The 20,775-nt window shown below is 47.3% G+C and overlaps 1 protein-coding gene across 2 annotated transcripts in view; it reads left to right on the top strand.

The window, feature by feature from the left end:
- Sae1 (SUMO1 activating enzyme subunit 1) overlaps window positions 1–20,109 on the top strand; it is a 57,265-nt gene extending 37,156 nt beyond the window's left edge. Inside the window, exons 7-9 of one of the 2 annotated variants that reach the window (XM_028779555.1) lie at window positions 11,129–11,273; window positions 16,481–16,550; window positions 19,205–20,109. In XM_028779555.1, coding sequence (XP_028635388.1) covers window positions 11,129–11,273; window positions 16,481–16,550; window positions 19,205–19,297 — 308 coding nt within the window. In that variant the 3' untranslated portion in view covers window positions 19,298–20,109. Of the gene's footprint in view, window positions 1–11,128; window positions 11,274–16,480; window positions 16,551–19,204 lie in introns of those variants that run through there. The other variant, XM_028779556.1, reaches the window with a different exon arrangement.
- Window positions 20,110–20,775: the final 666 nt, after the last annotated feature.

Below are 20,775 nucleotides of genomic sequence, written 5' to 3'. Positions count from 1 at the left end.
CCTACCCAACTCCCTTGGCTTGAGCACACTGGTTTTTAACATTGATCTCAGTAAGTTTGAGGCCAACCTGGTCTACAGAGTGACTTCCAAGACAGCCAGAGCTACACAAAGAAACCCCGTCTCTTTTTTTAAAAGAAAGAGAGAGAGAGAGAGAGAGAGAGAGAGAGAGAGAGAGAGAGAGAGAGACAGAGAGAGAAAGAGAGAGAAAGAGAGAGAGAGAAACAAAAGCCCAGTATTCTCTGTACCCATTTTTCAAGAATTGTGCTTGAGTTCTCTTCTGACCCGTTTACTACATTCTCTTCCTTTTCTTTTTGGAGACAAGAATATCACTGTGTTGGCAGTCCTAGAACTTGTAGATCTGGCTAGCCCAGGATACATAGTATGACCCTGTCTCAAAAAGATAGCAGCCCCTTTACAGAGCCGGTGAGCATCAGCGTAAAATACATGAAAAAAGCCGGAGCTTACCCTAGGCGATTCCATGTCTCACACTTACTCGCAGAGGGCCACTGCAGTGGTCCTCCTTATTACCACATTGGTTCACCTGGGTATCCAGACACTTCTGTGATCTCTTTTTATCCCAAAGATAGTCCTCACTTCAATGCCTAATTCTAGACACACTACCACTAAGTCATGTCCGTAATTCCCCTTTTCTTCAGAAAACAGTTCTTGACTATAGCTACATGTAGGTCTCTGTCTGTCTGTCTGTCTGTCTGTCTCCCTCCCTCCCTCCCTCCCTCCCTCCCTCCCCTCTCCTGTTTCTCTTTCCTTGTGTTTGTATTAGGTTTCCTTCCTCTAATCCTACCACCTTCTGGACAAGAGCTGGCTAAATGTGGCAACCTCCTCTTTTGCTTATTTAGCACTGGTCTGACAGTGCTGCTTGCTAAACGGGGACCCTTTGAGATCGTTTGGCACCTTCCCAAATTTGGAGATTCTAATTCTTCCTCTGTTGCTGCGTTAGTTTATTCTAGGCCCTTGTGAAGCTGTCTATAAGGTAATTTGCATAGTAGACTGCCATCTTCCTACTGTTTGTCAGCCAGGAAATGCATCTAAACCTAGAAGTGCAGGGCTGTGCCCTTCCGGAGGACTGCTACTGGCCAGGCTACACACACAGTTAGGAACTTGTAGCCATGCTGGGAGCTGGCCCATGGGGAAGATGGTATCAGGCAGCTGCTTGTTGGTTTCAGAATTGAGCTGGTTCACAGCTTTCTTCCCAGAGAAAGTACTTGGTTAGTGCTGGAGAAATGGCTCAGCAATTGAGAGCACCGGCTGCTCTCCCAGAGAGCCTGGATTTGATTCCCAAAAGTCACATGGTGGCTCACCAACTCCTCTAACTCCAGTCCCAGGGATCTGACACCCTCTTCTGACCTCATTGGGTACAGGCATGTACATGCATGGTGCACACATGCATGCAGACAAAATACCCATATTTTGTATTACATGAATACAGTTTTGTTTTCTTGAGATAGGGTTTCTTTGTGTAGTCCTGGCTGTCCTGAAACTCACTCTATAGACCAAGATGGCCTCAAACTCAGAGATCTGCCTGTCTCTCCCTCTTGAGTGCTGGGGTTAAAGGTGTGTGACACCACTGCTTGGATAGTTACTTTTAAAAAAAAGAAAAAAAAAGTACTTAAGTTGGTTTGGATTCGAAAGAAGTTTGGATTCATACTTACTGTGTAGTAGTTAGCGGCTTCCTGCCATTGAACAATTCCTGTTGCTTCTCATGGGTTACAAAGAGAAGGACCACAGTGGTCTGTCACTCCCAATTTTCACATTAAACATTGTTCTAGTCTCCGTTTGGTTTCTAAAAAATAATTCTTTAGTACCATTTTGTTTTCATTCCTGAAAGGAAAGCGCCACTTGGACTTCCTCATATTTTATCCATCACTCTTCCTCGTTACTCCACAGACCCTTCTGTCTGATGATGTGTTATTAAAGTCATTTTCAGAGCTTGCTTGCTCTTGCCACTCCTACCTCCACCTTTGCCAATAGTTTTGCTGTATTACATAGACTGGCTTCAAACTCATGAACCCCTGCCTCTGCCTTCTGAGTGCTAAAAGAACAGTCGTAAACCACCACTCCTGTCTCTATTGTAGTATTTAAAGTCATGTTTCTTAGGTCTCTGCCTGATGTGAGCATGGCTCCTCTTTAGGAAAAACTTTGTATTTTAGAACTCATAACCTTTGCTAGACACGCCATAGGCAGACACTATTCAAGCATGATGCTTCCCAGGGGAGTTTTGGTGCCCAGCAATGACAAGAATTCCCGAGCAGCAGCTAGCCAGGGCAGATACCTGTGATAATGGGAGTAGCAACTGACTGCTGTTGATTTGCTGCCATCGTGACCACAGATGTTTAAAAATAATTTATAGGCAAAAAGCAGTGGTGGTGTTTGTGTCTGTGTTGCTCTTCTCAGTGGTAGGTTTGAAAGACCACAATCACTAAGAAAAGAGGATGGTCTTACCGTCCAGCGACAGGTAGGGATGACCCTCCAGCAGGAATTCAGGCCCAGAACCACAAGTCCTGAAGCTGGGTGATTAGTGGAGTCATGCTGCATCCTGGTAGTTCCTGGTGGCATGCTTCACTAGGGCCTGTTGATCTTCATGCCCACAGCAGGGCAGGTCATACTCTGTTTTCACACAGAGAAATATGAATCAATGTTAGAGCTAAACTCAACAAAGATTATGTCCAAGGTACCTGTTGAAGTATCACCTCAAGAGTGCAGGGAGATTGGTGGCGCTGACTGGCAGGCTCTGAGTGGTGCCAGTGGGACCATTACTTTATCTGAACTTCAGGAACTCTGGGACCTTGTCTTATTCCACTTTGCAAGATCAGGAAAACTGAGACCCACCATGATCAGATGAAATAATGAGCCACATTGTTAGCCACCTGCCTCGTTTTTTTCTTTGCAGGCCATGTCCCCTCCCCCTAACTTCCAGCATCTGCCTGTGAGCTGTTGACAGGCCCCCGTCCCAGCTGCAGTTGTTGTTAGAGCCTCACATCTTTTCTCTGACTGTCAGATAATAGTCACGGGAATGTCCTGTGCCATCTTCCTTCTCAAGTGTGGTTGGCAGAGAGCAGCAGATGCCCAGATTCAAGGCCACGTGCCACTCAAGTGCTGGGCTGGAGAAAAGACCCTCTTTCCCTGCTGCTTGTGACCAGGCAGAGTGGGCCGAGTGCAGAGGACCGTCTCAGGAGTTGTGTGACTGTTGTGCACTGACCAGGCTGGTAGATGGAGAGCCATGCAGGACACAGCCGTGGGCTCACACTACTCCCCTTTGTGATCTGACCCCTGTTTGCCTTGTTTTCCTTCATTGATTATGGTCTTTTTATGCTAGTTGGAATGTCCCTATTAAGGTAAAAGTCAAACTCAGGAATCATTTATAGACAGAAAAATCTGGCAGAAACTGGAGACTGAATAGGAGTGTCATGAGTTTTGAAAGAGATGTAAGTACTCAGCTCGCAGGTTTCAGTAGTTGCAGAATGCTCTGTTCTGTTCATAGTTTCCATCTTCTTACTAAGATTAGTTGCTGAGGTTTACTGTGGTATAAATAACAGGATGGTGACACTTGTGTATAATCAGTCAAAGCTATGCTTCACCCGGTGTGAGGATTCCTTTTCTTGAGAGTCAGCTGGACTCCTGACTGTCCTTGACCTCACCATAGACAAGGCCTCACGCTTGTGTGATTCTAGAGCTTCGATCATCCAGGTGTTTATTAGCTGTTCTGTGGGATTCACCGAGCAGTCCTGCCTCTGCTGAGCACGGCATGAGATGCAGGTCCTCTCCCTTTTGCTTGAATAATCTTAGTGTAATTTGATAGGCAAAAAGGGCATCTTATTTTGAGTCATTTCTTTCTTTCTTTTTTTAAAAGTTGCTTATTTTATTTAAATTATGAGTCATTTCTGAGAATTGGTCCTCTCCTTCACCCAGCAGCAGCTTTCATGTGGCTGTCTGAGGGTTTCTCAAAAACCAGTGAGAGACTGACAGTGAAAGGCAGCCTCTTTCTGTCTTTTGAGCTGATTCATCCTGAGGCCATTGATGAAGCTTTATTGGAGAGATTAAGGGGTGAGGTGCTAGCTTTCTGTCATTATAACAGATAACGTGAGGCAGTAAACTGTTTATAGAGGAAAGGGTCCCAGTGTGCTGGCACTGGGGAGGTAGGGGAGGAGGATAGCTACAGGTTCTGGGCCAGTGTCATCTGCATAGCTAGTTTGAGACACTAAGGTTGCATAATGTGATCACCTCAAAAAGAAAAGTGTAGGCGGGTGAGTGGTCTGGTCCCTTGGAACTGACTGTGGGTATATACAGCTGAGCAAGACCACTCGTGTGTCGTCGACAGGAGGAGATCAAGGTTCTATAATCCCTGTCAGGTATACCTTTAGCAGCCTACAGACCTCCCAGTCATACAAGCCAGGAGCCAAAGCCTTGTCATGTGAACACTTGGACACACTGTGGGTAGAACTCGGAGCTCACACGGGTCATCTGAGAGAGTCTTCAGGGAGTCTGTTCTGGAGGTTGATCTGAGCATCATGTGGCTCTGGCATCAAGCAGGGACCTTGAAGTATGTCATTGTGGGTTCTAGGGTTCCTATCTCAGGCCTGGGGCTGAGCTCAAGAGCTCAGAAGTGTGTATGAAGTTAGTGTACCTGTCACGCACTGATGCTGCTACAACTGGGCGTGAGGACAACACTGGGCACGGACCTGAGGAGACGCCACAAGTCACCAGTTTGCTTGCCAACTCATGGTGGCCTCTGGGTATCCCTGTCTTCTACGACCAGCTGTGTCCTACTGCCTCTGAGCTTCAAGTGCAACATTTGGCCTCTGAGAGATTTTGAGGCAGGGAAGGGGGAGGTATCTGAAGCAGGGTCTCCTTTATTCCGGGCTTGTACTAACTATTATATACTAAAAGATTACCTTGAACTTCTAATGGTCTTGCCTTCACCTCTTAAGTGATGGTGTTATAGACAGATGCCACTATGTCCAGCTCAAAGGGCCGTTTCTCTGTTTTGGGGATTGACTAAGGATGGCTTTGAAGTTCTGCCTCTACCTTCAGAGTTCTGCGGTTGCAGGTGTACACCACACCTGTCTTTCGTGGGGTAATGTGTTTTGTTTTATGTATGAGTCTTGTGCCTGCATGTTGACCTGTGCACTATGTATAGACGGTGTCCATGCACTCCAGAAGAGGATATCATGTCTCCCTGGAACTGGAGGGTTGTGAGTCCTAGGCCCTCTGGAAGAGCATATTGGGTGTTTATAAAGTGGCATTGTCATCATGTCTCTACCTTCAGCAGATAGGGTGTACTCCTGTCCTGGTGACTCATCCATGATTATTTTGTTTATAAACACTTGATAGGAAACAGAATGAGGGACCAGAAGGATGGCCTAGCAAAGCAGTGAAAGAAAACCACACTTGCAGTCCTCCAAAGGACTCGAGTCCAGTTCCTGGCGCCCAGCTGCAGCTACCTGACAACTTCAGCTGCCGGGGATACAGCACCCTTTCAGACTCCTGTCTACACCTGCACATACATGGTGCACACTCACACAAACGTAACATCTTTTTAGAAAGACAAAACTATTAGGGTTCTCTTAGAAACTGCTCAGTTTGCCAAGTGTATCGACACATTCCCATAATCTAAGCATTTGGGATGGGATGCCGAGCCAAGCAGACTGCCGAACGCTTGCCTGCCTGAGTGACAGATGCCTTCTTAATGGAGAGGAGAGAAAGAGACTAAGTTGAGAAGAGGGGGAAGGAAGGGCTGAATGCTTAGAACAGTTAAATGAGTAACCAGAGCTAGTGCTGCCTGCTGCCTCTAGGGGTCATGTGAGTTGGGATGCCCCAGTGGGAGAGCGAGGGACAGTCTGGCAGGTATCTTTTTTGCTGTGCTTGTCTGGGATTCTCAGCCTCGAGAAGGAAACTGTCTCAAAAGGACAGGGGAAAATCTCACCCAAGGGAAAAAGTTCTAGATCAAGGGTCAGTAAAAGACTGAATGCCTCCCATCCTCAAGGGCAATGGGGGGGGGTAGCTCGGAGCTTAAGAACTCTCCCCCTGGGACCATATAGATGTTTAATCTGACCATTGGGGGTGCAAGGGCGGGGAGCTTACCAGTTCTGGGCTAACGATCACGGATCTCCTTGTGATAGCTGGTGTGGGATGTAAACCTGCAGAGTTTCTATATTCGAGTCCCGGGGTTTGATGCCAATGATGTGTTTATAAAAGATAAAGAGAAGGGAGATCGGTTCTATGGAGGTGTGGGGAGGTCTGAGGGAAGAGGGTATCTCAGTGGGCCCATGCCGAGGCATCCCTTCCCCCTGAGGGTCCAGTCACACGACGGTATAGTATAGAATAGAGTTTACTCAGGGCATGGGGAGGGGAGCTAGGAGGGAGTAGAGGCAGAGAGAGAAGTAGAGGCCGGCCATGAGCACGTGGAGGGAGAGGGGGAAGGGGCAAGGGGACAGAGTGGGAGCAAGAAGGGAAGAGCAAGAGAGGAACGAGAGCAAGGAGGGGGCACACGACCCTTTACAGTGGGTCAGGCCTACCTGACTGTTGGCGGATAACTGTGGGGTGGAGCTTAGATAGAATGCTAACACTTACACACCGTCCTTGGGGCTTGAACACCGTAGCTAAGTGTTCTTGAGTCTAGTTTTCCAAAGGAGACTTGAGCCATGTGGATGGTATTTTGTCCTTCCCTCCAGCTTGCCAGATGACCTCTGGCCTAGGATGCCTTTGGCACAGAAGGTGCAGCTTAGCAGAGAGAACTAAGTGTATATGGTTCTGCCTATGGGTGAGACTGACTGCTTAGAAGAACATTCCCTGGCACCCCTCAGCTGTAGAGCGTCTGAAGTTGACCCCACTAGTCCCTGTGTGGTTTTTAACCAGTGTGGTCACCCTGTCAGAATCCTCTGGGGAGCATCCCATTTGCTCGTCCCTGCCCAGCCATGGTCTGAGCACTGGTTAGTATACAGAAACTGAGTGCCAGCTCATGGTGGCTTCCAAGAATCCCTGTCTTCCCACGCTAGCTATGTCCTACTGAAGGGATGATTGGCTCCATGTCAGCCCCATAGTCTTCCTGTTGGAATCATGTGGTGCATGCTTCCCAACAGTCCCAGCATTGAGGATGCTGAGGCAAGGGAATCACTCACTGGTAGATGAGTTCTAGACGAACCTAGACAATGTAATAATGAACCTGTATCTAAAAAACAAAATGAAAGAAGTCTTGCTGGGGGTGGAGTAGGAGGATGAAGCCACAGTCATCTGGCCAAAAGATCCTGGGGCATAAGTCAGGTGATTTTTTTTTTGATATAAGTTCAACTTCCTGTCCTCAGTTGAGCCACTCTTGGAAGCTATCTTGTGTTGGGGCTAATTTGTGACACTTCTTTGTCTTCTATTAAATGCTGTGTGGTGGCCTTGGTGATCACATTAGCAGCTATTACAGTATTTGACTGATTTATTCTTGCTTCTCTGCTGGGAATGAAGCCCAGGGCCTTATACTTGCTGGGTACATATACCATTACTGAGGGACATCCCTAGTCCCTGTGTTAATAGTACTTTATTTATCTAATTATATAGGTTTTTCCAAGACAGGATTTCTCTGTAGCACTGGCTGTCCTAGAACTCACTCTGTAGATTGGGTTGACCTCAAACTCAGAAATCCGCCTGCCTCTGAGTGCTGGGATTAAGACATGCTGCCCTCACCACCTGGCTTGTTTTTTGAGACAGCATGACACAATATAGCCCAGGCTGGACTTGAATGGGAAGTTCTCAGTGACCTTATACCTGTGTTTCCACGGCTGCTTGAAGCTCTGAGCTGGTGTTCTGAATGCAGATGAAGTTTACATATGTTTAGATATTTTTTGTAAAGGTTGTGTTATGCTCACATACACAGACATTCTCTTTGAAATATCATGAAAAGACATCTTTCCCCCAAAAACAGGGTTTCTTTCACTCTGTATACTAGGCTAGCTTTGAACACAGTTAATGACGACCTGCCACTGCCTTCTGAGTTCTGGGATTGAAGGCATACACCCAGCACCACCGCCCAACTGGTAGTTGTGAGCAAAGGTTGTCTTTCCCATTACACGGGCAGATACTAAAGCAGAGACATGGGTCGCCCATCCATCAGCTCCAACAGTAGATGTCAGCCCCAGCGACTTGGGCAATCCACATTCAGTGGTTCAGATGAAGTTAATTAAGTTTGGAACTCTGATTTTTGTAGTTTTTATTTATGTTATCCAATGAGTCATCTTTTGTCAGAGCTGTTCTCCATCCCTGGCACTGTTTGAGTGGATTGTAACCCACACTGGTAAGGGTGCGCTTCACAGACACAGTCAAGAGCAGTATGTGTGTGTGAGTCCTTGCTTAAGAGCAGCAGAAAGTAAAACAGCAGAACACAGTAAGAACTCGTGAGGGTCTGGCACAAGTCCTGAGGTTGCTTCCTTTCTAGAACATGTATTTCTTCTTGACCCCTGTTAATGAGTGCTGACATTCGAAGAAGAGTGAAAAAGACAGCTTGTATTTGCTTTACTGCAAATAAAGGCCCTGCTGCTGGCCGCCTTCCCAGTGGCCTGAGAGCACTTCGGATGCGGTCAGTGAGGTGTGTGCGCAGTGCCAGCCTGCTGGCCTCATCTGAGCAGACTACACCCAGAAGGCTAAGCTGATGCTGTCTCCCTTTGCTCTTCTCGTGGTGCCATTTGGTTTCTTTCTGAGGTGAAGCTGACGTTACTCTGAAGCCTGATAGACAAGGATTTCCTATGCCATTCACTCTCTGATATAGTTAGTAGTTTGCAGTGGGTGTTATCTTTGTGAGTATTCAAGACCATCTAGAAAAACGCACCTTGTAAAAATGTAGTCCAGTATGCCAAAGAGCCAGACCACTTGACACCTTCGATGGAAGGTTCTCGAATGGTTCTGCCGCTTTTGGGTTCCAGAAGCAAGCCTTTGTTTATAGTCCTGATCCTTTCCTCGTGGTTAAGTGAGTCGTGCCCCTCTGGGTGTTTCTTTCTCTGAAAGTAGATGGGTGATGGTTCTCGGGATACTCTTGCGAAGATATGGGGTGCTCAAACATGAAACATGTTCAGCATTGCTCCTCCCATGTAGCAGGCTCTGTCACAGTTTAGGCTTTGTTTCCAGAGCTGAATTTTGTAACGTTAGTAGTGAAGGCTGGTCACTTGTGAAAGTAATTCACTCCCAACAGCAGAAAGGACAGGATGGTGCAGGCCACCACTGTAGGGCTGCTTCTCCTTGCTCCGGGAGCTTACAGGCTGGCTTCCCCTTGCTGTTGTGAGCCACTGTGCCTCATCTGGCTGCTTGGCATCACATCCATCCTCTGTTAACACCCATGACCCACTCTAGGCGTCAGTGCCCTGTCTTCTCAGGAGTCACTGACATTGTGATTCCACCAAAGAAACTTCTCTGCTAGACTGATATCTGGGTCTCCCTGTTTTCGTGGGACATTATTTGGGACACAACAGAGAGCAGCTTCTCCTCCAGCCAGTCCCAGGTGCAGCCAGTCATTCACTGCACATCTGATGTGAAGTTAGAAGCCAGGCTCACAGGATGCAGTGTGTGGCGGCTGTCCTCTAGCATGTTAAGTGCTCAGACAGCACTAAGAGGACCAACAACACCCTTGGAGAGGCTAGTATCCCAGACTGCAGACAGCAAGCAGTTGTTACAAAGATTTTTGTTTGGTTGTTTTTTTTTTAATGCTTTCCATACATAGACCCTACACTAGACATGTAAGAGTTGCCAGAGAAATAGAGACTTGACATTTTGTTCAGCAGAGATATGCCAGAAATCAGACTTTTCTTCTATGTGGGCTCTTCTGGTTTGTGGTTTCTGGTTTCTTGAAAAGCTTGCAACCCATTTCCAAACTCTGCTCAAACTTCAGTGGAGTTCCATTGGCTTTGTGAATTTTCTGTCATAAATGTAGCCCTAGCCATAAGCTTCATAGATGTAGAAGTCAAGACTCACTCACTAGTATACTTCCAAACCTGGGTTGACCTGGCACCCAGTCAGTGCCTCAATGCTGGCTGGATAAAGTTTGTGCTAATTGGAGACTGGGACTCAGTCTTGGATGCTCATTTGCCAAGCTGGGTGTCAGTCTCAAAATAATAGTGTGCACTTTAAAAACAAACAGACAACCCGGAGGTAGAGAGATGGTTCAGGAGTTTAGAAAAATGTTCTGATCGTCCAGAGGATCAGAGTTAGGTTCCTAGCACCCAGTTCAGGCAACTCAGCCATCTGTAAAGCAAGGAGATCTGCCACCTCTGGTTTCCACAGCAACTTGCACTTGTGTGTATACCCACATAAACACACACACAGACACACACATGTATCCATAACGTCTCCATCCAGGTAAGTGTAGTATAGAACATCCAGGGCTTAGGCTAAAAAGCCAATCACGTATCTCTACTTCTACTTTGCAATTTACTGTGTGTTTTGGTGCAAACTATGACACCCAGTGGTCATTCTGCCTTGTAAGATGTGCAATGTCACAATAGGCCAGGTACAGCAGCAGCAGAAAGTGCTTGCATTGCTACTGTTTCATTTGGACTAAGGTCTAGCTAGCCTTGTCAGGGTCTCCTTACATAGGCCTGGCTCCAAGCCCAGGTTGGAACCATTCTTCTGCTTCCTTGGTTCCTGGATGTTGACAGAGTTCTTGTATTAAGGGAGGTTTGTTTGTAGTAACCTGCCTGTCTGGTGAGTGAGTATTTGGCCTTCCTTTCTGGCTGAAGCACCCCTTTGAACTGGTGCCTAGAATGCAGGCCTCCTGCCTTGGCCACTCCTCCAGGTTGTAACAGGGCCTTCCCTTCTACTGGCCTTTTCTGCCCACACACATTCTACTTGTTGCCGCAACAGGAAAACTTTACCTGACTTCGACCTGTGGCTTGGTCAGACTCTGTTTTACTTTCCAATCTCTTGTCACAGAAAATTTCTTGTTGTAATTCATTGCTTTCTGAATGCATTTGTTGGATAGATGAAAGTGTATTGCCTTTCACTTGGCCTACATTTTGATTAATGTATTACTTCCTATGGGTGAATACAAGAGAACAGATGTTTGGGGTTTTTTTCTACTTGACAGTTTCAAATGATCATTACAAGAAGAGCTTTCTAACCTGTGTTTCCCGTTTCCCAGTGCTGCTGAAGTTCCGCACAGATAAAGGAAGAGACCCTGCCTGTGATAGCTACAACGAGGACGCAGAGCTGCTGCTGCAGATACGGAACGACGTGTTTGACTCACTGGGCATCAGTCCCGACCTGCTTCCCGATGACTTTGTCAGGTTGGCATCTGAACAGACAGACAGCTGTTCTGGGTGTTTGTCTTTGTGGAGACCAGAGTCTTAAGGGGGGCTCCTGTGCCACATTTGCCAGCTGCATAAACCACCTCCTGCCGGTGCTGTAACCAACATTACAAGAGAAGTAAAGACTTGCAGGTTTGGGTTTTCATGTGGTTTGAAATTTAAGGAGCCGTGTGGTCTGTTGACATTGTTGGGCCTTTCTGTTCTGGCTCTGTCCTGTGTCGATGTCTGATTTCCTTGCCTATCATAGGATGGAGGATCCTAGTATGTAGAGTTTTGCACAGCCCCCTGCTTGTTGGCCTTGTGTTCAGCCTTTGCTATGAAATGCTGCAGTGTGTCTCCTTGTGTCATACACTACCCAGATTGTGTGGGATGACTGAGTAAGGAGGGAATTGCTGGGTATAAAGGTGTGATTGGTCACTCGATGGGTCTTTGTCATCTGTTGGGCACCTGACTGTACCTTTATCAGCTGAGACCTTAGATTCACTCCCCAGGCTCCGGGAAGCTCTAGCTATGGAGGTCTCTTGCCCTCACACAGTCAGGTTTGAGGGATTTTAGACAAGTGGCCTTGAGCTTCTGAGCAGCTCTGCCATCTTGGGCACACTTGGTTTGCCACGTTGCTGAGCTTCCAGGCTGTAGCCCGAGGGACTGGCGACCACAGTTTATTTGCTGCAATTTCTGAGCAGTTCTCTTCAACTGGCAGCAGGGCAGTTGTGAGGCTCGTGATCTTAGTCCTGCTTATGATCTGCAGTGTAGTTCCTAGGTGAGGGGACAGAAGCTCAGAGAAGTGAAGTAAGTAGTCTCATGCCAAGAGGTACCATGCCCAGAGGTCTCTTGAATGTAGATTGTTTAATGAAGTTAGTTAAATGAAACAATAGATTCATAGAGATCCAGTCACATTTTGTTATCATTGCTACCGTCTTTTGAGGTGTGGCTTTGTGGGTGCTTAAATGACAGGTGTGTGCCACAGTACCTGGCTCTGCCCAAGGGTTTGGTCAGTCACACTAGTGCTGCCACCTCTCTCACCACAGCAGCCCAGACTGCTTTCTGGTGCTTCTCAGCAATACAGTTGTCCAGAGAGCTCCTTCTAGTGCCTTCTTTCTTCCTGGGCTCCTCATGCCCCCTAGCCAGCATCATTCATGTTGGTCTTTGTCTCTCTGCAGAGCCATGAACTAAAAGGCTGTCCTCCACAGCTGGGAAGCACTCTTTGAGGTACTTTGACAAGAGTGGAACTATAAGATCAGGGCTGGCAGCATCACACACACACTTGCTTAGTCTCGGCTCTTACTGCAGGAGAGACCTGACCGTGAGGTACACTCAGTCCCACCAAGCCTCCCTCCAACAGACCCTCCCAGAGAGTGGCAAGTTTGATGTTGGGCCGTGAACATGCAGCTAGCTAAGTGACTAATTTGGACATTTAGGGAGATATACGGGCTAGTTCTACCTTCCCCAGGCAACAGTTAAGGGCCTTACTTCCCAGAAGTGACAGCCCACACATGGCCTAATGAGCTTTTGGCTGGCTCTTCTTTTCCCTGCCTACCTTCTATGGAAACTACATTCCTGGTCTAGGTTCTGTGTGCTCAGCCACTTCTCCTGTTGCCTTCTAAGTAAGAGGTGTTCAGAGGCCTCTTACAGCCTGTCTGCTGGCAGGCCTGAGGTAAGATAGGGATGCAAATGAGGAAATGAGTCTCCGGCTCACAGCTGAGCTACCCTTACAAACTATTTGATGATGATGCTGAGCAGGGACAGCTGTGCTTGAGCCTCTGTCCGTCTTCATCTGATGATGGCCTGTGCTTTCACCTTCTTGTTCTGAGTGCTCTCTCCTTGAACAAAGAGCCTTACTGCTTTTCTGATGATGAGAAGCGGTGACCTGTTTCAGCACTGCTAACATTTTTAGGTCTGAGCTCACAGATACTGATAGATGGGTGGATGGGTAGATGTATATTTATATATATTTGTATTTCTGCTGTTTATCACAGTGGACGTTCTTCAGTTGCCTCTTGGAACTATGACCATATACTCTATACTAGACAGAACCATGTTACTTGTATGTCAGGGTATTGCACGACCTGGATGTGTAGCTATTAACTAACCTTCACTTTGTTAGCTGTCTTTACTGTCTCAGCCTTCATAGATACTCGTAGCTTCATGTGTAAAATGACATTATAGTTTTAAATTTAGCAGTCGAGGGGATAAAGGCAGAAGGATAAAGAGTGCAGGCCATCTTCTACTATACAGTGTATTTAAAGCTAGCCTGTGTTAGAGGTGATCCTATCTCAAAACAAATTTATAATAAGCCATGCATGACAAAAGTAGCCATCTTAGGGGACTGGGAAGATAGCTCGTGGGTAGAATGTTTGCCACCAGTTCTGTCAACTCAAGGCCAAAACACAGCCTCCTGCAGGATGTAATCTGACCTCAGCTCTGCTTCGGCCTGCTCACACATACTAAATAGAGATGGAAGTGAGTAAAGAAAATTAGTAATAACGTCCTCCTGGTTTCACCATTTTATCACTTTATTTCGAGTGTGGTAGTATGTGATGATGTGGAAGTCAGAGGATACCTGCAGGGTCAGTTTTCTCCTTACCTTTACCCAGGCTCCTGGGATGGAACTCAGGATAGCCCACTGCGTTATTTGCCTGAACCTCACAATAACCTGTGTTTTAAATTAGTCTTTTTTTTTCCTTTACTTGTATTTACTTTAGTATGTATGTATGCTTTGGCTGTGTATATGTCTGTGCCGTATGCATGCAGGAGCACACAGGCCCTAATAGGGTGTCAGATGCCCTGGGACTTGGCATAACAGGTGGTTGTGAGCCAATTTGTGGTGCTGGGAATTGAACCTAGGTCCTCTGTCACAACAAGTGCTCTTAACCCCATTTTAACCATCTAGCACACTTATTAATAAGTGCTTTCAAGTCCCATCTGAGTCCTTTCTAAGTATGTTACACCGAGGCATTGATTGTCTTTTGCTGCTGCACAGTCATCACAGTTGACTCCCTACTCTGTTCCTCCCGGTGACTCCTGGTGACTCTAGTGCACTGTATTTTGAGCCCCTCATTTAAGTGGAATCGTGTAGTCCTTTCCTTAGTATCAGACATCTCGGCATGTATCACTCAGCATCACTTCTGAAGCAGAGGGACAAGAGTTGCCGTGAGTTCAAGGCTAACCAGGACTCTAGAGAAACCATTTCAACCTCTTACCTACCCGTGATGTCCTTAGTGAGCTTTCTGAGATTTGTGTTGTTGTCTTTGCTTTTGTTATTTTGGATTTATTTTTTGTTTTGCTTTGTTTTGTTTGTTTGTGTGTTTTTGTTCTGGAGACTGACTTAAAGGGCTCAAATGTAAAGTGAATTTATTATTCTAGCAAGCCCCCATAAAAGACACACAGTTCAGGTATTTTATTTACAAGCTGTAAGCCTAGCTTGGACAGGTTTAGGGATATTCTCAGTTCTTTTTCCAGCTATAAAGTCCCTCGTTGCTTGCTCTTTCTCCTCGCCACGTACTCCTGGTCTGTCTCCTCTCATGGCACCTCCTCGACCCCCGCCGCCTTTCTTCTCTCTGGACCTGCAGCCCCCTCACTCCACCCTCAGCTCGCACCTCTTTCCCTCCACTGCCTAATCACAGGCTCTAGCCTTTTATTGACCAGTTAAATTGGGGAGCAAGGGTATCAGTAAACTTTTTGAGGAGGCAAAAAAATTAAAGTACTATGGAATGTTAACATGTAGAATGTAGGTGTGTGAGTAGTTGTTGGTTGGTTGGTTGGTTTGTTTAAATATCTGGATGTGGTAGTGCTTCCTATGATGTCAGTTGCTCAGAAGGTGAAGGCAGAAAGATCACAAGTTCAAGGTCAGGTTGGACAACTTAGATCCTGTCTTAAAAAGTAAAAAAGAGGGCCAATAGAGTGTGATAGGGCAGAGCACCTTCAGTTCCAGCAAAACAGAAAACAAACAAACAAACAAACAAGCTGGAAATAGTACTGGCTTTGCATCTCTAGCTCTCCAGAGGCTGAAGCAGTAGGATTCAGGATGGTGCTGGCTTGAGCTAGATAGTCTTGTTTCTGTTTTGTTTTGTGATAAAAGGAAGATTGTTGCCACACCTGGTCATAGAGGCTTACTTTGTTATGTTCTACCTGCCATGTGCATTGGAGGTCTTTAGTATGCAGCAGGCCCCTCTGCAATGTATACATTACATCACAAAGTATACAGTGCATCACCAACGTGCCAACATGTGTCATTTTAAGAGACATCAGGCCTGGCGTGGTGGCTCCACGCCTTTAATCCCAGCACTTGGGAGGCAGAGAGGCGGATTTCTGAGTTCGAGGCCAGCCAAGGCTACACAGAGAAACCCTGTCTCGAAAAACCAAAAAAGAGAGAGAGACAGAGACAGAGAGAGACAGAGACAGAGAGAGACATCAGAAGCTCAGTACCAAGATAGATAGTTGATGTGTAGTTCCATGAAAAGTTTAAACACCTACCATTGGTTTACCAGATCAAAGAATGGATGTTGGTAATTGGGTTTACATTAGTCTGTGTGTGTCTGTGTGTGTGTGTGTCTGTTACACCTTTAAGAATGTCTAGAAGGCATGTGTATCCATGTGAGAGGATCAGGGTGGCCTGGTATCCTAGTTTGCTCCTCTAACTGACCCTTCTGTGTTGAGAGCTAGGAACTAGTCTGACAGCTTCTTTGAGGAGCCTGTGTTTTGCACCTGAGGAGGGTTACTGGAGGCCTGTTGGCAGTGTCCTGAGATTTGTCCTCTGAGCACGTCAGCCAGGCCCAGAAGGAAGGAGCTGCTGCCTGTGAGGGTCGTGCAGACTTTGTACTGTACCCATATTTACTTTCTCCTAGCATGTAACACAGCCTGTTGGTCTGTGGTTCTGGGAATAGCATACAGAGGAACCCACTGCCCGTGTGCTGAGAGGAGAATTAGGAGAATGTGCTGGGGCCACTCACACATCTGGTGTTTGTAGGACCTTATTTTTAGGAAGCACAGATATAGTCTTTCCTTGAACTTTAAAAAAAAAAGAAGAAGAAGAAAGAAAGAAAGAAAAAGAATCATGTGAAGGAATTCATGCTTTGCAAAGTTAAAGTATCAGCTCTAGCACTGCCCTCTGACTAGGACTTTTATCCAGGACAGCCCCTGGCTGATTCCCACCCCATATATAAATAAATTTTTTTCCTGTCTTCTAGGTACTGCTTCTCGGAGATGGCCCCAGTGTGTGCTGTGGTTGGCGGGATCTTGGCACAGGAAATTGTGAAGGTAAAGTCATCGTGGAGCTGGCCACTGACCTCAGTGCCCTGACTGCACATTAACAGAGCCAGGGGCTGCCCGAGACCTACTTGTTCTCTTGCCTCTCAGCCTTGCATGCCCTGGCTCTGTACCAAGGCCCGCATGGGCCAGCCAGCTAGTGGCCTTGAATGGTTCCTATAGTTGTCACTTTGTCTGCTCTTCCAATTGTGTGAGTAGATCGAGATTTCCATCTAAGAGGAAAAGAAAACACAGAAAAGAGACTCCATCGCCTGTGCTCCCAACCCCCTTCAGAGTGATGTCAGGGGCCCTGTTCATTCTGCGTGCTGCGAATACGTGCAGAGGAGGTTTGAGTGTCTATAGGATACATGATCTGCCAGCAGCCACATGAGTGGCTCTACAGTGACTTGTGACCTCCTGGTATGGACAGTTAATGACTTAAAAGAAGACTAGGTCAAGGAACTATGTAGCCCTTCTAGAATATTTAGTTTGCTAAAACTGTGCAAACTTTGAAGTAGATTTTATTTCCTTTTTTGGGGGGGGGGGGATTGAGACAGGGAGATTTTATTTCCTTTAGAGATTAACTATTTGCCTAACTTTCTTAAATTTGTCTTATGCAGAGCTATGGTGTAGCTCAGTGCTAAAGTGTTTGTTTAGCATGCTCAAGGATCCTGCATTCAGTCCATAGAAACTTTAGTTTTGTTTTGAGACAGGATCTTAATATATAACCCAGGCTAGCCTTGAACTCTCAGCTTCCTGAGTGCTTGGGAATACAAGCATGAGCCACCATGACAGCTCTTCCTGCAGAACTGTCTGTAATCATGTTTGTTGTGGACAGAGACATGTCTGGCTGGCTGACTTCCACATCTCTGCACGTTCAGACCAAGGAGGGCAGTGTATAGAGACACCAGTTCTTGCGGCTCGACCTGGGGTCTTGTTGCGTGTAGAGGTTCAGCCTGAGTCCTGTAGCTTTGCCATCATCTTCTCCCCTCTGCTGATTGGCTCTCGGCGCTAAACTCACTTGCCCACGTGTCCCCCACTTTTACACTCTAGACATCAAGGGGTGGAGAAGCAGGAGAACCTAAAGGCTCCACAGATGATAGCCTGCAGATGTTGCCAAACAACACCACTGCAGAGACTGGCATGGCACTGCTTGCACTGGGGGTGGGGGGGTGGGAGAGTGGAGGTTGGGGCAGGTGGCCTGGAGGGATTGTTGATGGTGGCTTCTACACATCCCTGTCTTACTGCTGCCCCCTCCTTCCTGCCTGCTGGGTACAGCTGTTGCTCAGCGTCTTGTTTCTGTTTACCCCAGACAGCCAGAGCACTCTACATTCTTGGTTGCTGGGTGTGTTTGGAATCTCGTACCCCATCTTGCTCGGGAAACACTTTACCTTTTGCCCCATGTTCACCCTCTGCCCTGTCCCTTCATCCCTCCACTCCCTCTGCTTAGCACACTACAGCCAGCTGGCAGGAGGGCCTGCATCTGAGGCCCTCTCTCTGAGCACCTATTAAAAGTACTTGGGAGCACTTAGAGGGAGTGTGTGAAAGTCCTGCTGATCAGCTTTTTCCCCTCCCTCCCTCCCTCCCTCCCTCCTTCCTTTTCTCCCTCCCTCTTTCTCTCCCTCCCTCCCTCCGTCCTCCCCTCCTTCCTTCTCTTCTCCCCTTCTTCTTTCCCTCTCTCCCTCCCTCCCTCCCTCCTCCCCTCCTCTGGTCACTCACTGTCCTGGCAGGCTTTAGGCCTCAGTCATCGCTGTGGTCCATGGGTTCCTGTCCATGGGGTAGAGGAATAGTGAGAGCAGCAGCCATAGCAGGCCCCGTATTAAAACATGAGCTGAACTGACACCTGCAGTTGCAGCTGCTCGGGAGGCTGGAGCACTGATCCAGGGAACCCAAGAGACCAGGACCAGCCTAGTCAGCATAGCCATGAAGGAAAAGAATACTGGTCGTGTCCACTTTGGCTTGGAGGCTCTGGGGGTGTTGTCTCTATGGCACCATTAGACAGTGCTCCCTCCCGTTGATGGCAACAGCTCCTGGGACTGAGAAATGTACCCTGGGGAGGGACAAGAAAGGGATGGCAAGGGGTTCCTGCAGGTGCTGGTGACCCCTGGAGCACAGGTGAGCCGGTCCCAGTTGAGGAGCACTGTCCTAAACCAATTATATATGGTTGGTTGGTTTGTGACAAAGTCCCACCTGCACTATGTTGGCCTTGAATTTACAGAGATCTGAATGCCATTCCAAGGATTAAACTCAACTTATTTAACTCCTAACCTTGGTGAAAGCCTGTTTAAGCTTGGCCATAGTTGTGTTAGGCTTCTTGCTTTTTTCTTTCTTTGTTTGTTTGTTTGGTTGGTTGGTTTGGTTTGGTTTGGTTTGGTTTGGTTTGGTTTGGTTTGGTTTGGTTTAAATGGTATTTTTCTAGGCATGGTTACTCTATAGGCCAAGCTAGCCTGGAACTCATAGAGATCCCCCTGCTCTGCCTCCTAAATCCTAGGATTAAAGACCTGAGCCACCACCTTCCAGCTTAAGCAGAAGCTTTTACCCAGAGTGCTCTTGGCCCTTCCTTTGTAATTTTCATTTTATTTTTTCCCTGGTCCACTTTAGAAGGCCCGTCAGTTTGTTGTTCTACTGTGTGTCCATACTGAAGCTGAACCCTCTTCTCTCTCCAGGCCCTGTCTCAGAGGGACCCTCCTCACAACAACTTCTTCTTCTTCGATGGCATGAAGGGGAGTGGAATTGTGGAGTGCCTTGGTCCCCAGTGAGCCTGAGGTGTGTACAAGGCCACCTACCCTCTCTACGAAGGCGTGTCTGGATCATTTTTCTAGAGCAAGAAGGGCAGACTTCACCCTGCCTTTTCTTGTGCTCGAAGCTGTCAGGGACCTGCCGGCTCCTGAGTTGATAATCACTTGGCACCCCTCTGGCATTGCTCCCTTGTGCTGTCACTGGGGACCGGCAACGCCCAGTAAGGGCGTCATACTTCATGATGTCAGAGTTACTTGTCACTTTTTGGACTTAACTTTCTTCTATAGGTCAACAGGGGAGCAGGACATCAGTGGGAATTGGTGGCCCAGAGCCTCTGAAACCCAATGGAGAACTGGGAACAGCCCTCTGTTGTTGACCCTTCCTCCAGCTGGAAGCCTGGGTGTTGGAAGGGAGAGACTGTCACCCAGTTGTCATGTCCTTTGGTTGTGAGCCTGTGCACCTAATCTTCAATGGCTGAGCCATCTTTTCAGCCCAAGCAGTTTCTTTCTAAAAGGTAGATTTAATGCTAGGGGCCGTTATTCAGGCTTGTAATCTTAGAAACTGGGATGCCAGGGCAGGAGGATTGCTGTAAATTTCAAGGCCAAGCTGGTCTACATATATACCAAGAACTTTTCTCAAAATACAATAAAAGATGTATTCCAGAGTTAGGGTGGGGCACTGTGTCTCCCAGTTCCTCATATTGGTCGCCCAGGTCCCCCAGGGAAGGGCTGAATGGTCTGGTCTTCTTCTAGGAGTATAGAGGCAGCTTGTCTAGTGTGTAGATTCCCTTGGTTGTTGGATGGAGAAGGATAATAAAGTGTGTTTCTCTCAAGCTTGCTTGTCGCCTCTGTTTTAGAATCTTGTGGGTGGGTGTCTGGTCCCCTATTTTCCTGATACCTGAAAAATTTCACACCCTCTTATGCTTCGGAGGTTCCTGCTGTCTTGCTTCCTTTGTCCTTTTGACAATATAGCAGTTGGACTGCAGACAGGACACATAGATGCTTAGGCTCCTTGTGTGTGTGCAGAGGGTCTCGGCTATGTAGTGGCCACTCTCAGTGTTGATAGGCTGAAGTCAGGTGGGTGAGCCAGAGAGCCCAGCTTAACCATGAAATGACTCCTGTCATTTCAGCACCTAGGAGGCTGAGACAGTAAGGTCACAAGTTCAAAGCTAGCCCCTGCTGTGCAGCCAGTTGGGGATGTGGAGAGCAGACTCCTGGCTATAAGATGGGGCTTTCCCTGCAGTACTATTAGCTGCTGTTATTAGCCCTCTGTGCTCTCATTGGTGCAAAACAGTTCCAGCCATGTCCCCGAATATCCATCCCAGGTGCGGAGGAACCGTGTTGTAGAGGAGTCCCTTTCTGGGCACCATTAGTACAGCTGCAGCACTGGGGTCTGCAGTCCTGTGGATTTTGTGGGGTATGAAAGGCAAAAGAAAAGACACCTTTGTGGTTGTAATGTAAAGTCTTGGTCACAAGGGGGAGCAGATACTCCTGAACCT

This window comes from Grammomys surdaster, unplaced genomic scaffold (genome assembly GCF_004785775.1).
Source record: "Grammomys surdaster isolate TR1022 unplaced genomic scaffold, NIH_TR_1.0 354, whole genome shotgun sequence".
In the NCBI taxonomy this organism is placed as follows: Eukaryota; Metazoa; Chordata; class Mammalia; order Rodentia; family Muridae; genus Grammomys; species Grammomys surdaster.
The sequence above is the reverse complement of the archived record's forward strand: the minus strand, read 5'-3'. Positions and strand labels throughout refer to the sequence as shown.